Raw genomic sequence first — 16,720 nt, 5'->3', positions numbered from 1 at the left:
TCTCAGGATTATTTCTCCTGTGGGCTGGGTCCCCTGGGGTTAAGTTAGAACCTGTAGCAGCACAGGAGGTACAGCAGGAATGTGAAGCTCAGCAAGGGAAGTTGCCCCTTTGGCAGCAGCAGCTGCAAGGCATTAGGCTGGTGAGCTGAAGACATCCCCAAAAGCAGCTCCAGTGAGCTTGGGTACAGCCTTATATAACTTATACGGAAATTAATTTCATTGGTGACCAAATGTATGCCCCAAAGGGTATATTCTGGGATATACCCAGAAAATGTGTTGCCCTGGGACTAAGTGGGCAGGCAGAAAGCCTGAAAAGACAGCACTGTGGAATTACCTAAGCAGGAGTCACCTAGACAGTGACAGGGGTGTGTTATCCTGAAAACTGGATCTGTAGGCCTCATATCTAATCGCTGCATGCACTGTTCTCTAGCCAGGTATGGTAAGTCAAGGTGCAGTATGTACAGACTGGAAATGGAAAACATTATTTATGGTTGATAGGGAGGACAGAGGAGGGACTGAGTCCACATCTTGCGGTGTAGCTAAGCCTGTGTTCAAAATACATACTGAGTGTTTCCCTGTGGTTTTGTATTCAACCACTATTCCCTGCTAGCATTAATTGGGAATGCAAAGAATGTAGTTATTCAAATTGGTTTTAAATTATTATTGCTGATAGAGTTTCATAATACTAAATAAAAACAAGTTATATTATTTTTATCAGAAGACTAGATTTAGATGAAACAGTTTTCATACTCTGCTTTTGAAAATGACTGAGCAATTTATAATCATGATGATAAAAACATGCTATTTTTTTTCAAGGGAATTTTAGCATAAGTATATTGCCACACACTATTAAACTTGGGCAAGGAAACCTTTGGCTCTTGAAATTTTGAGGATGTCACAACTGTTGCAACATGACTGATGGGAAGCTTAAATATAAGGTGCCAAAGAATATTAAACTTAAAGGAGTATTCTACTGATAGACATCATTACATTTATGTTTTTGTAAAGGTATAAAGAAAGACCATTATATTTAATAATCAGAGTGATTTGGTTCTGTGTACCAAACTTCAAGAATTGTGATGGTACAAGCAAGTGTAGTCTTATATTTGCACAAAAGAACTGGTGCTGGTGCTGGATGACTTGGTGTTGATTTTTTTTGCATTACCAATATTTATATTTTGTTTGTCTTTAAGCATGTGTGTGAAAAAAAGCATGTGATTGTCCCACAGCAAACAGCAAGCTGCGTGACAAATAGAATCATCAGGGAGGCCCAAACTTTTAAATGTGATTAGGGTTGGGGGCAGGGAGGTTGAGGAAAAATATATTGTTATGGTCAAATAAAGACAACAGTAGCAAGGTTTCTTAAATACTATTTCTGATTTGTGTGATGTGGATGCCCCATCCCTGAAAGTGTTCAAGATCAGGTTAGATGCATCTTTGAGCAGCCTGGCGTAGAGGAGCGTGTCCCTGCGCGTGGCAGAGGGGTTGGAATGAGATGATCCTTAAGTCCCCTACAACCCAAACCATTCTGTGATTATATGATTTTTTTCCTTTTTTTTTTTTTTTTAAATGAACCAAAGATTTGAGAAAACATCAAGTGGACATGGCTGTCTTCCTCACGGTGTGCATACCTTTAGAATCTGGCATAATTCTCTCCTGGGAGGAAATCTGAGCTAAGTCATGTTTTGCAGTTTGGTTTTTGTTTTGTTTTTTAGCTGAGCCTTTGACAAAATGTCCAAAACTCCTGGAAGGTCATATGTCACTGTTGTAGATATACATATAAATTTTACTGGTCTGTGGAGGAAATAATGATTTAAACCTGTACTTAATTTTTGGTAGGCTTTATACTTTGCTGCAGTTTCCCTTGTTTTCTTCAAGTCTTTTTTTCCCCCCAAAAGAAATTCCTCATAAATAACTGGCACTGCACGGGATAGAAATACTCAAGCTGGTTTAGAGTAGTATTGGTAATGTACCAGAAATCTTGGAAACAGAATAGTTCAGCCTTAGTAAAGGACACCCTCAAGGCAATTCTACCTGTTCTGCTCTTCATTCCATCTGCTAACCTGATGTCTTTGTGTATGGTTTGGTGCAGACCTGACTTCAGAGAGGATTTTTTAAAAACCTTTCTGAATAAAAATGGTTTAATGGAATACCTTGTAACAGAGAAAAATGAGCTGGCACTTTTTTGTGGTGACATTTAAAACTACCTTAAGAAACAGCTTGCTTGTATGCTGTGAAGTCTCACTTTACAGTTAATTATTTATGGCTGTGACTTTAATTCTTATTGCCATTCAGTAATGTGACAAAGCCTTAACAGTGTTGTTTTCTGGAGGTTGGTGTAGCAACCTGAGTAAGTTTTGAGTGTTGTATGGTTGTTGTGAGAGTGGCATGAAAACTGCTTCATCCATCAGCTGCTTTTGCATCACTAAAAAACGAAGAATCAAGTACTTAGCTGTGGTTGGAAACTTTCTGTTCTTACATTAGCTTTTGAAAGAGTGTTGCTTTTCTTGTAGAGCAAATATTTGCTCTCATGAAGATAGAGCAGCATTCTGTGGCTGATTTTTTTGTTCTTTTTTCTTTAATTTGTCTTGTGTTTTTTGATTTTGGGATTTCTTCTGTGACATGAAAGCCCAGATTGAAATTTTTTGGGATTCTATAAAAACAAGCTTTCCTTTGCTTTCATTCCCTTACCAGTATAGTTTTCCAATATATTTATTAAAATGAAGTCTTTAATTAAAAAAAAAAAAAAGCCTAAAAACCTGGCTAACATTTTTTCTTTCTGGAATATTGAAATTGTGTTTTTCATTGACATTTACAGACAGTTAGCTAAAGTTTGATCCAATTATCTGTCTCAATTGAGTAGAAAGACACCATCTGCTGGCAAGTCGATTTAATACACAGTATGCCAGCTTAGAAATGTCTCAAACTCTTTCCCAGTTCAAGAATTTTAGAGGTTACTTGCAGTCCTCCAAGTGGAGAGATTTCTGAAAGATGTGTGCATCTGGAGGTCTGTGTGCTGGCCAGTTGAGCCATATTAGTAGTCTCTTAGGGGAATTTAAATTGTCACAACTAGTTTTTGTTCTTGTTTGGGATTTTTGGTACTGTACTGCATTTGACCTGTGTGATATGGAGTGTGGTGTGGGAAACAGAAAAAAGACATGATGCTGGAAAACTAGAAATTATCCTACTCTTATTAATTGTTATTATTGGAATATTGTATTGGATACAATAGTGCTGAATTCAGGTGAAACAAAAATACCTGCTGTTCTTGTGCACCATCCTCAGCCCATCTGCAGATGGGACTTGCACAAATTAATTTTCAGAAGGAATTAAAGCAACCATAAAGGAGTAGAAAGATGCAGGATAAAGGAGCACTTTGATAAATGAGGAGCAAAGGAATAAAAAGGCAAGCAAAATACCACCAGAAAATGATAGCAGTCATAATGGTGAACATACTTCCTGCAAATGCTGCGGTTATCTTGAACAAATGCTGAATTATTTAAGGTTTAGTGCTCTGTATGAAGGCTGCTTTCTTCCTGTTTCTTTGTGCATCTAGATAGATGAGGAAGAGTCCAGCAGGTGGTACCTGGCTTACAGAAATAAATTAAATTGGAATTCTCCTTGCTCCACAGAAGGAGACTGCTGTGTTATCCTGCATAGATATGCACTCCAGTTACCACTGGGGATAGAATGGCATTAGTAACTAAAAAGGTTTCAGCCTTTCTCCTCTGTTAACTTAGTAAGCAACTACATTCAAATTGTTCCACAAACCACAGGTAAGAAATTGTCATGCACAGCCCAGATGTAGTGATTCTATCTGTTGTGGAAAAAGAAGTCACAGGTTCAGACATGTTCTCTCTGAGTATAAACAGCATAATGCTCTATTAAACAAAAACCCCTTTGTATAGAGGTGACTTTTTAGAGAGAAAGCCTTTCATGGAAGTAGTAAATTATACTGATGTGTTTTCTTATGAAGTGGAATTAAATGATATTTATTGGCAGCCATCGAAAACAACTTCCTTTGTTCCTACAGGAGTTACTAAAGTTGATTATGGGGACATATCTTCACGACTTGGGCTAAGGCGCAAGCTCCAGTGCAGGCCTTTCTCCTGGTACCTGGAGAATGTTTATCCTGATTCCCAAATCCCACGCCATTACTTTTCTCTGGGAGAGGTAAGATTTTCTTTCATATTCATCTTCCCTATCTAAAGTACGTTGTGCAGTAAGTTGTGTTTTGAACTGAGTAGTGCAAGCAAGTTCCAGCAAAGTTCAAGTATCTTGCACCCGTGTTTCTGTCACAGGTAAAATGACAAATCTGGCTTCTTAGTGGGGCAGACACTGAACTTTGGTATACAGTACTGTAATTTGAATATTTTCCTTTTTCCTACTACAGTACAAAATGTCATATAAATGGCTTTGGAAATATTCCTTCAGAAATGTAGCTGTGGATAACTTTCTGTATAATGTTCTCTGCATACAGTATGAGTGAAGTTTTGCTTGAAAGCTGTACTAGGTCAAGCAAGGTCTTTGCCTAAAAGCTGTTCTGAGCTTTACCCCAGAACCCTCATCAGTGACCAGAAAATTCTAGTGACCTCTAAGCCTTGCTGTGACTGTAGAAATAGTGCAGATGATGCTGTCCTAAATAGGTAGGCACCCTCTCCTCTGTAAGTCATGTTGAACTAAATATCAGGTTTGCTATCGAGTGATTTTGTACTGTTTGGTTTAAAAAGAAACACTTTTAGCAAAATGGAGCAGGCATTTGTGCTTCTGCATGACTATCAGGAGACCTGATATTCCTGCCTGCTTACTGTACAGTGATACAGGGATTAATACTTTTGAAGGTTTTGGGCTGGAGACTCCATTGTGTCCATTCTGTTGTAACTGAGTATTTGAGCAAAAAGTGCTCCCAAGGTGGAAGGATCCCCCAAAGAAAGCACAGAAACAATCATGGTTCTGTAACCTGGTAGCTTGAACATTTGCTTGGGAGTTTGAGTCTTGGACAGTGATGCCTCATTGCTAATGTGGGTCATTTATTTCACATAACCTCTGGTGTATAGAGATAAAAATATCAACCTTTGGTGATGTGCTCTTTTTCCCTTCTAGATAAGAAATGTGGAGACAAATCAATGTCTGGATAACATGGCAAGAAAAGAAAATGAGAAAGTTGGAATCTTTAACTGCCATGGAATGGGTGGCAATCAGGTGACAATTTTTAAAAAGGAATTTTCTTAATGTATTGAATTATTTGGGACACTACTGCTCATTGGGGAAATTCTTGGATGTTTTCAGTAGTTATCTTCAAAATATACTTAGGAAACCCTCATTAAAGGAAATGCCTGTAAGAGGAAATGCATGAGAAGATTTGGTGGTGGTTTGTACTTGTATGTTTTTGAGGCCTGATTGCAGTACATTTTAGATCAACTTTAAAGTCAAAAACAAAATCATGGGAGGACAATACTGTTGTGAGCTAGACTTCACCTCCTGTAGGTTCTCTGGAAATGCATTCTGGTTTGAGCTCCTGACTGGCATTGTTACTTTAAAAGAACCAACCAAACAAACATGCCCATGCCTGAAATACTTTTTTTAATATGTGTTTTTCTGGGTGTCAGTGTGGGATATATTTTTCATCTATTTTTTTGTTCTACTTTCTTAATGATTCTTGATGAATTGTTTTCATATAAACAGAGATTACCTGTGTTTGGGGATTCTCCTGTTCCTTCACAGCAAGCAATCTTCAATTCAAAAGAAGTCTGTTTTGACTGAAGAGCTTGAGACAGTGTTTATATTTGTTCAAATAAAAAAAAATTGTTTCTATGCCTCACTATTGTGAAGGGAACAGAAAACAAAAGAAAAAATTAGTGGGGATAAGTGAAGTAATGCACAAATGTTTCCCTTTCCCCTCACTCCAGGAATCTTTTGGTTGAAACAGTTGTTTTTCAGTTCCTCTCATTCTTTTTCTGTCTAGGTTTTCTCATATACTGCCAACAAAGAAATTCGAACAGATGATTTGTGTTTAGATGTATCCAAACTTAACGGCCCAGTAACAATGCTCAAGTGCCACCATCTAAAAGGAAATCAGCTTTGGGAATATGATCCAGTGGTAAGTCTTCTAATGACTTTTGACTGTAAAATGAGACAACTTGGACTTTTACATGAGCCTACAGAGCAACGTTATTCCAGTGTGAGACCACTGCTGGACAGACAAAACAGGAAACAAAAGTCAGGATCATGTTCCCTCTGTTATTAATTCACTATGTAGTCACACAGTGGACATCTGTGTTGATTTAATTACCTGGTGAGTTTTGGGGGAGCTTTTGGAAGAGCATTTTGAATGTGCTTTTGGACCCTCTGGAGAAATATAGTCAGAGAGCGTAGTGTTGTGTTAGAGTTAGATCAAAAATGGGGAAGTGTTCCAGGTGTCTACTGGACCAATAAAAGATAAGAGTAATGATGTGTTGGGGTCCCTCCCCTGCCATGGAGCCCTGGGAGATGGGCCCTGGGGGGGAGACACGGGGTTTCCCTGCCCCTGCTCAGATTCATTCCCCATTGGTTGGTTTGGGTTCCCCGGGGTGGCCAAGGACCCTCGGGTCCCGCGACTGCAGAGTTCCTGAGCTGAGCCCCGGCCATGCGGCTGGAGAAATAAACACCTCTGAAACATCTACCACGAATCTGTCCATATATACTTCGTTTCCACGGGACTCCTGGTTTGAAATATGCTTGTTGCAGTAATCCCCGCTGCGACAATGATGTTTGACAAATTCAGCACTTGGTGTCTTCTCTTGCACAAAGTTACAAGGAAATGCTTGTCTAATTAAAAAGTGAGCTTTCCAAACTAATAAAAATGATTGTACATTTCTAATCGTGGTATGTCTGAGGTATAGGTGCTTAAAACACCTTTATTTAAGTCAGGGTCTTTCTTGTACATAATGTTCAAATTTACTTTGAGGTTCATATGCTGATCTGCCAGATCTAGAAATCATTGTCCATGGATCAGTTCATCATTAACTTGATTTGCAAGGTCTAAAAATGATTTTGTGATTGAGTAATGCAGTCAAGAACTCTGACTTCATGGGTAGTTAAAAAAAAGTAGTTCTCAAGCTTATTAATTTAAAATCAGTTATTACAAAAGACAGTTGTGAGACAATTTGTGGATGAAGAATCTTGCCAGTATATTTGCAACAACTGTTTTTAAAAAGAACTTTTAGATATTTAGCTACTAAAAAGTAATTTCACTAATTAAAAAGCAAGGTGGGGGTTGTTTCTGACTAAATATACTTGTTATAGACTTCAGTAGCTGAGGTGTTAACAAAGCCTGCAGCTTTTTAGACTAAGAGCAAATATATAAGTATGGTTTTCTGATTAGAATGGCATTAATGTGGAAGACAATGGATCTCTACTAGGATTTCTGCACATTGCTGGCAACTGTTTATAGGACACTGAAGAAAGCTGAAGGCTTGCAGGATTAAATTGGTCTTGGGAACTATTTGTTCTTGGTTTTAATGTAGTTAGTTTACCTGACTTAAGCAGTAACATGAATAATATTACCACCTACAGTGTTTTACCAAAGGGCAAGTGGTTTTCATTAGGTTTCTACCTTATCAGTGCTAAGAAAAATGCATCTTTAGGCACCTAATCGCAATAGTCTGTCTTGCAGTGATTGCCACAGACTTCCCCTTTGTTGATCCTTAGCCATAAATTTGGTTATATGTGGTTTTTTGCTATATGTATTGCTATATATATTGCTATATGTAGCAGAAAATCTAGGCATAATCTTCAGAACATTACTGAAAGATGGCAAATAAAGCTCAAAAATAAGTTATAAGGTACTTAAAAGAACTCCTGCCTACATAGTTGAGTGATTTTTTTTTTTCTGTAGTTTTTTTTTCTTTCTGCCTCTGTTCGACTCCTTCCTTCATTCTTCAGCACCTCTCTGAGTGCAGGGGATTGATGTGCTCAGGCTTTTGAATTTGATTTTTTTTTTTAAATTATGCTTTGCTGCTTGTGCACATAAGGCCACGACTTTCCAGTCATTCCAGTGTCCAGGCTGAGCTGTTGAATGAGAGAGGAAACACTGATAGTAAGGCCTGTGGTACCATAGACAAGTTGGTGCACTGAGGAGTATCCATAGTACAGTGGCAGGAAATGCAGCTTCTGAAGAGCTCTTCTCCATGAGGGTAGTGCTGAGGTGTAGATGGAATGGTTTACCAAAGATTGTATAAATGAGATTAGTAGGTATTGGAAAAGATGTATACTTACGTGAAATTGCACATACTTTTTATAAAAGAACATACTTTTAGAAAAGAGCCGAAGAAGTGCTAAAAGAACATAGTGTAAAGTCAGTATTGTGTCCCCAGCTGAGGAAAAAAATGTACTTTTGAAAACATATTCATTCTGATCTGATAAAAGCTACTATTATAACTAATAATTGAAGTTGTATGTCTTACCAACCTGTAATTTCTAACTCTTCAAAGATCCCTAGCTGTATAGTCCTATTTAAAGAATGGTGGATGTTGCTTGATAAAGAACATCATTTACAAGTTCAGACTGTTTTGTTTTTCATAAAGCACTGCTTTTAGTATCTACAATGTCAAATAGCATATTTAAGTGTTTTTTAGGATTGGGATCTGGAGTCTGTAACCACAGGGTCTTGTCTAGTTCTTACTTACAGAAAAAGTTTTGATGCCAACTAGGAATTTTTTGGTTGCCTTATGCCTGGTGATTTTTATAAAGCTAATTTCTTTTTATTTTGTCTTCAAGAAATTAACCCTGTTGCATGTGAACAGTAACCAGTGCCTGGACAAAGCCACTGAAGAGGACAGCCAGGTACCCAGCATCAGAGACTGCACCGGCAGCCGCTCCCAGCAGTGGCTGCTCCGCAACGTCACCCTTCCAGAAATATTCTGAGGGGTTCTAAAGAAAAGCAAAGATTGACTGGGCTACCTCGGCTGATACTTTGGCTACACTGTTAAGTAGCAACAGAAGAAACTTCTGCTCAGCAGAATCCACAGTTCCTCAGCTGTTAGAACTCCTGCAGCTTCTCAGTATCTGTGAACCAGCCTTCCTGTATAAGGATGTGAAACTACCACACATAGCAGTGAAACTGTGCCCACTGATGTTTACAAGATTGAAAGAGTTTCTTCCAGCAAATAACTTAGAGAACCTTTGGACAGTGGAAACATAATCAATGAAATAGTCTCTCTGAAGAGCTACATATCGTTTTAGTTTGCTTGCACGTCAGTAACCTATGCTGAAAGTGCTGTTGTAATGAAGAAAGTTTCAAGAATTCTTTTTTTCCTGGTTAGCAGTGGTAACCAGACTGCTAAATATAGATCCACAAATAAATGAAAGAGAGAGCTGGAAACCAGATTCAGTATCATGACATAAGAATTCTGTGGTTTAAGAACAAAAAGTAAACAGGGTTTAATGAAACTAAATCAGAACTATGAAAAGTACAATTTGTTATAGTGAAGTATCAAATTTATATGTAGATTTTATACCTCAGTGGGGGAAAATAACCAAGTCAAAAGGCAATTGTTTCTCTTTTTCAATTGTGTGATAGTCCATAAATACTTTCTGTTTTTCCTGGCGAGTCTAAAACTATTTTGGGCGCAAACAAAATGAGCATAAGAATAAACTGAGCTCTTGAATGTCAGATCAACTTTTTTTAAATTTTAATTTCTTGGCTGTTGGAATTGTATCTTTTTATTACTGTCTGAAAACTGGAGGTTAACATGCTGTCTAACTTTTTTTTTTTTTTCCCAGGCCTGCCATTTCAATTTATACTTGGGTCAGTCAGCTTATGGACTTTCATGGCCAAACAAAAGATTTAAGTACACTTTGAAATTAAGTTAACTTGAGTATGCTTTAGTGCCCAAGACTTGTACTACTCTACTACAATTTTGTTTTCGTAGCAATAAATCTTTTGTTCCTTGTTTGATTTCAGTCATCAGAAAGCCAGAAGAAAAGATACATGATTTGGGTAGCAGAAGATTGGCAAAACTGAAGGTTTTCTGGAATCCTTTTTCACTTCATATTCAGATGTGCTTCATTGTCAAGTGCATATTTAGATTAGACTCTGAATTGTAATGTTGATCTGCTGCTTTTTTCTAATAAAACCTAAAGAAAACTAGCGAAATTGGCATGGTTTTTAAAGTTAACATAGCCAAAAGCAATATGATTATGTCATTACATTGGTCTGCATTTTTTAACTGAATTGCTTTGTTTTGTTAAAAAAAATCTGTATGGGCTGATCTTGAAAATGAGCCACTGAACACTCAGAGTATTCATTGAATTTTCTTTTGGAAAGAAAAATGAGATTTGCTTAATGGAGAGGATATTTTTATGATAAATGTCGTTGTTTGGCCAACTGTCCTGTCAAGCAAATTAAACCTAGACTCATGCAAAAGTTGTGTGGAATTATATTTGGCTGTTAAGGCCTTTTTAGATTTACTATCCCAGGCTGTTGTAGTCAGTGTTATCTCCATTATTTCTGTGGCAGTACACAAGAGTTTTCATGCAGAAAGCAGAGGAATGGTTAACAAATTGTACTATTACATCACTACTTTAAAAATACATGGGCTGAGACAGTGTGGGGTTAATATCAGAGAAAACATCCAAATATCTAACTGTCTTATATTGACCCCTTTGTTTGGATAGTCCTGCAAATTGTATGAGATTGAAGTGGATTTATGAAAGCAGTTTAACAGAAATATATTGAAAAGTGCCAAGATGACTTAAAAAAGAAAAAAGGGAAAAAGTCCATCTTAATGGTTATGTGAGGAATGTGAGAAGACTTATTCCTTTCTTATGGTCAGTGAAGTGGATAAGGTGGGTGACAGTGTAATTTTTTTTTTTTTTTAATCTTAGCAGACTAGCCATTTTTAGGGCATGTGTGTGTGGTGGTGCCTAAAAATGTGGTATCTTTTACTTCAGAAACAATTTCCCAAACACAAAACATCCTTTTAAAAACATTTCCAGCAAAGAGGCTCTAAATCAGAGTTGGGTAAGCTTTCATGGAGTGAGAAGCAGGAGCATCAGAAATGCAGTGCAAAAGTCCTGTAAGTTTTCAAAATTTCTTAGTTTCTTTCAGATTTCATATGCACACAGCACATCACTGAACACACAAAACACATTTTCACTTTGTATTTTCAACACTTATGATTCCTGCTGTGATATCCTGTTAACAAAACTGAAGTGCCATGGCTTGCAAGATAAACTCATAGGCAGGCCTCGAAGTTACTGTGATTTTACCCTTCTTATTTTAACAAGTCCTTTTATATATCGGTCACATAAAACTGCAGTACAAATAATTGCACAACTTAAACTGCATGTATCAAGTTGTCAGCAAGCTGAAGGAACAATCAGATTTCCAGCCTATACGTTACCAGTTCCTGCCTGCTGAGTATGGGGAGGGGAAGCAGCAGACCCAAGAGCGGCTGCAGCCCCGAGGTGTTTGGCTCCAAACCCCTCAGCTCAGCCAGTCCCATGGTGGGTAACTGGTGCTGGTTTTATGGGCAGTGGGCTGTGCTTAGCCTGTCCATGTCTCTGTGGCACGTACCCAGCAGCTGTGCTGTGCTGGTGGACAACACAGGGCTTCTGCAAAAATTCCCTGCACCAACGTGCATTTCAAATACTGTCGTATTAAGCACTTTTCAAACATGGCCACGGAACAGCTTCCCACACAGAGTTATCTTAGAGCTTCTCTTGACCCAGAAGCTTGTGTCACCAGAGCTCCCTGCTGCAAGTGGTCCTTAGGACCCTGCTCAGTTGTGTCACCCAGCAGTGGTCCTCCACTTACAGGCAGAGTGTTTCTATATACCAGCTTCGAGTAGGAATATTAGTTGGCTGTATCAGTTGCAGGCATACTTAATTCCTTTCTATCTAGTCTGTCTTCTTGTGCTGAAGTCTTCAGATAGAATTTTAAGAATCTCTGTAGGAATTTTTATTTAACCTGTTTCAAAAAAACCAAAGCATTGCCTTTCCTTACTGTTACACCCGTGTTATGAGACATATGAATAGTTTCCAGTAGAAATCCCACTCCAGTTCCTCAGCATTTATTGCTGTTCAGACATAGGAGGGGGGGTGGGGAAAGACCACTGCTGTCTTATTTGACCTTGATAGCAAATACATGCAGGGTAGTGAAAAAAAATCAGTACCTATATTTTGAAGAGAATTGGTAAGTTCTCTTGTTGTCCTTTGTCTATCCTGTGCTCAATGTATTTAGCATAAATTTCCTATGCATGTTCTAAAGGCTGTGTTCCATTTTCCATCTCTTTTCATTTGCGTGTGCAATGACATTTATTGAGAAACACCAGTGCCTTTTAACTAAGTTGAAGTAAATTATACATTATGGTACAAACTTTAGATAACTACATTGTGCCAGGTCTGATTAGGTCCTCTTCAGTCTGTTCAGATACTGAAAGTTGCAGAAGTTATCTGTGTGTACATATGACTGTGACTGTTGTCTCAATCTGTCAGTTTGTTTTATCAGTATTAAATTAAGTTGTATTTTAGTAGCTTTATTTTTATGGTAGTTCCATTCAAAGGGGCTTAGCAGTCACTTTTCATTTTATCACAGCAATGGTCCTCATCTGAGGTATGTACTGTAAGCAAAAGAGAGAATCTGTGTTACAAGTTAGAAACAAAATTAAGATAATCCTTTTTAATTCTTTCTTGTCTTTATTCAAGTAATGTAGCACATTCAGAGAGATGAGCAAAACCCTGGCAGATTTATTCTGCTATATTTCCCCTTCAAGGTAAGTGAGGAGATGCAAATGTGCTTCAGAAGATTAACTAAGAAATAGTAACTCAGATCTTTCCTTCACTACGTTAACTGTTCCTTCAAGCTTTCAAATGAAGAAATGTGGGAAAACATAAGTGCTGCAGAATAAATTTTGATGGCTTTAGGAGCCTTGTATCTGATTTGAATGAAATTGTAAACAGTAGAGATTTAGGACAAGACAGGAATGTGCAAAGTTTGAAACTTGCAGAGTGTCCCAGTGCTGTTTGCTCTCAGGTCTATTATAGCATTTCTTACAGTCATTTTAAAGCAAATAGTTCTCAGGTTTGCATCTTACTCTGACCACTGATGATTGAGAATTGTTCAGCTAAGCATAGTTGTGATATGTAAAGGTGGTGAGCACAGTGTATGGTACTTTGAACAATAAATTAGTACTTTTCTATAGTAATAGAAATAGTAAGTTTCTAATGCAGAAAACAAAACTGGCACATAACTAATAGGTTATCTAAAGGCTAGAAATTATGGCATTGAGAAGAAAACTAATTCACAACATTGTTCACTTTCTTAATGAATCTTAGAGGGTGTTTTTGTAGCATTCTGCTTGCATTTCATGCAGTGTCAGGTGATCCTTACCTTGCCAGGCTTGGTGATACTGCTCCATAGCAGAATTGAATTGTAAGAAGAAAGCAAACTGCTACTTCTGACAACAAACCGAGTAATTGTCATAGCACTGGTTTGGGGCATAGGTAGCAACCTGCCTCTGAAATAATCTTGACTGGTTTCCTCACCCCTGGAGTAAATAGTAAGACACATAGAACTTCCTTCAATTTTAAATGCATCTTTCTTTCTTTCACTGGATGGATGTCATTAGGAGTTCTCATAACTTCGATGTCGTTCATCTTCATATTCTTCAGAAAAGCCTTTTGGGATCACCTCTTGTGAAGTCCTGTCTCATTTTCATCACCTTTCTCTGTGTCTTCTTTTTTTTTTATTTTTTATTTATTTTCAAGAATTGGATTGTGGTGTTTAAGATAATGATGAGAACATATATATTGCCTTAGAAATGTGCATTATTTGTGCTTTATTTTTTAGGCATTCCAATATTGCATTAAGTAAATGTTTTCAGGAAGTGATCCTCAGTGGCATTTTAGTCTTTGGAACATTTAGGTTATTATACAAGACTACAGAAGTAATTCTTTGTTCCATTTTGCATAAAGTCAAATTTATAGATTTTTGCTTTCTTTCCATGTATGCTGTTTAGTCACCTAGGGTTGGTTAATTTGCTGTCTTAAATAACTTGGGACTTTTTCTCAGTACTTAATGATACTGGTTCAGTCACACGTTTCAGACATTCCCACTTTTGCTTTTCTCTTGTGTTGGAACAGACCTCTGCAGGTCATCTGGTCCAAACCTTTGCTAAAGCAGGGCTGACCTCAAAGTTAGATCAAACTGCTCAGGACCTCTCCCAGTCAGCTTCTCATTGTCTTGAAGGATACAACCTTCTGGCCAACCTGTTTGACCCCTCTCATGGTGAAGAATCCCCTACTTCCCTGCCAGTACCTAATCAGAATTTCCTTTCCTGCAACTTTTCTGTGCCTTTCACTGTGCCTTTCAAAGTTAATCATAAATCTTTACTTCACAGATACTGTCATCTTCCTGCTTCTGGGACTATTAGCAGTTGGCCATGTATAGTTCATATACTGAGAGTGAACTGCTAATAGAACAGAGGTTAAACCACTGTTTCAAGAGACTTCACCACTACTTCCTGTAAATTCTAGAAATATGCCTTTCCTACAAACTTAATGTTGGCAAAGAGAGGCACCTATCCTGTGAAATGGTCCAAGGAAAACTGTTGGGTCCATGTCCAGTCCACAAGAAGTGGGAAAGAAGCCCAGCTTTTATTGCTGTGGTGACTTCAGCATTGGAAATATTCAGACCAAAGAACTTGAGAGTAAGTTTTGTAGTTGCCTTGGCTGTGCGATGAGGAGATCTGGATTGTTTCAGAGCAAAAACTTGTTTTAAGTTCAGTGAAAACAGGAAGAATTTTCTAGCTGCTGTTTTCTCTCCTGGTTTTGATGTTCATGAATTGATTCATCAGGGTATCTGAGTCTCTAATGGATCATTTTGGTCTGAAAATGTTTTCAGGTAGCTACCCAGATTAGCAAACTAGCATTTTCAGTCCATGCCAGTTAGATAGACACAGCTCAAATGACCAGTTCTGGTGGTAAGTATTCCAGGATCTCAGGATATAACAGCTGTCACTATAGATGATCTCTGTAATAGGGTAAGCGATGGCTTGTTGAATGCCAATGACCCTTTGCTTGTGCTTTCTCCTGTACTCTTTAGAGTCAGGGAAGTGCTGGGAGTGGAAAGTGTCATTTCCATTACCCACAGTAAAGAACCTCTCCCTGTGTGAAATGATGAAAGAAATGTGTGCTTGAGGCAGTGAGATCAAGTTGCACACATAATTCCATTTAAATGTGGCTGTACTTAGATAGTGGATGAACTGGAAAAAAATCTCAAACCCCAAAATCCTCTCTCACATTCCCAGATGCTGAAAACCACAGGAACCAACTGTATTACCCATACTTAGGGCACGCTTGAATGAAGTAGCTCTCAGAATTACCCTTTGTAGTCAAAGCCAATCATTATTCTGATCTGGCCTGTTTTTTTGTGATCTTGAATGTGAATTACTGAATGAAAACAGAGAATTATTCAATTACAGATTGTGCATATGTGTGTATTTACGTGAAGTAGTTCAGACAAAGCACATTAAACTGCTTCAATTAGGACTGAAGTTGAACCCGGCAGCAGGAGCATGTGCACCCAATCTATACTCAAGAGGCTGTTGTACAACTTTGTTAAATGGTGTAGGCATGCTTAGCCCTGCCTGTCTTGTTTGGTACAGAAATTGGCCAGTGCCACCTCAACCCTGCTCAGTCAGGTCCCTGGTGTGAGGAGACGCTTCATTGTTCTCCTTCCTTTCCATGGCTCTGGGTTGCCACGAGGAATCAGGTGCCATTTCCACTTTTCTGCCTTGTACTTTTGCCTTGAAAAATGCATTTCAACCCTATGCCACAGTGCTGGAATGTGACTTGGAGGAAATTATATCTTCTTCTGAGTCATGGCTTTTGTAGAAACCAGATCCATAAGTTCTGGGTTTTTTCTGGCTATGAGCTTTCCAGGGCTGGGTTTCCTGAATGTGCAGAGATCAGTCTCCTAAGATATACTTTGTTCCTGGACACTTCAGTCCAATTGGATCAATGATCTTCCAGCCTTATGCAAGCTTCAGAAACCATTTAAGTATAATCCATTAACTCTATTGGTTCCTGAAGTCAGATTTGTGACAAATAAATCTGGAGTGATCTTAAATCACCACTGACATCTTTAAAAAGAAATTGTTTTCTTCGGGTTCCCAAAAGTCCATCCCCACCCCTCAGCACATGGTCAGCATAGAAGGGATTTTTTGCCTTTGTCAGGCCAGTAACTGGAGATGACTCTTCAATGATGCTCAGGTGCTGGCATTTTAGAGCTCCCTGTTCACTGCAGTTCAGCACACCTGGTCTGCTCTGCAGTTGGTGTTGAAAGCCTGAGAGCACCTCTCTGCCTCTGGCCAGCATGGTGCCACCACTGTGCAACATGGACATCATGGACAGGTCAGATTACTCTGGACAGTAAACAGGCAATGCCTTTGGCATGGTGCAGCTGATGGCACAACATAACCAGCTGGTGTAATATCCACAACACAGCAGGCCCTTGTGTTTTGGTGTAGGAGCAGTTGACCACTGCTGTCTTGGTGCTCTGAGCCTCAGATTTGCTTCTGACTCATTTGCTACATACTCTGAATATTCTGGTTCAAGTCACTGTATCTTGTGTGGGAAATATCAGAGGAATGTGTAATGGACTTTCTTCCAGACATGGGGCTATTTGAGTCTGCCCATTAATTGTGTGTTTGACTTGGACATCAGCAAGACACAATAA

At 38.5% G+C, this 16,720-nt stretch overlaps 1 protein-coding gene across 2 annotated transcripts in view; it reads left to right on the top strand.

Annotated features, from left to right (window-relative positions):
* The window catches only part of GALNT1 (polypeptide N-acetylgalactosaminyltransferase 1), an 87,340-nt gene extending 77,063 nt beyond the window's left edge, over positions 1-10,277 (top strand). The window contains exons 10-13 of one of the 2 annotated variants that reach the window (XM_039550171.1): positions 4,034-4,173; positions 5,104-5,202; positions 5,966-6,100; positions 8,758-10,277. In XM_039550171.1, the coding sequence (XP_039406105.1) occupies positions 4,034-4,173; positions 5,104-5,202; positions 5,966-6,100; positions 8,758-8,904 (521 nt within the window). In that variant the 3' untranslated portion in view covers positions 8,905-10,277. The remainder of the gene's footprint in view (positions 1-4,033; positions 4,174-5,103; positions 5,203-5,965; positions 6,101-8,757) is intronic. The other variant, XM_039550172.1, reaches the window with a different exon arrangement.
* Positions 10,278-16,720: the final 6,443 nt, after the last annotated feature.

Source organism: Corvus cornix, chromosome 2, assembly GCF_000738735.6.
Source record: "Corvus cornix cornix isolate S_Up_H32 chromosome 2, ASM73873v5, whole genome shotgun sequence".
Lineage (NCBI taxonomy): Eukaryota > Metazoa > Chordata > Aves > Passeriformes > Corvidae > Corvus > Corvus cornix.
Note: the sequence above shows the minus strand (reverse complement) of the source record. Positions and strands in the feature narration are given on the sequence as shown.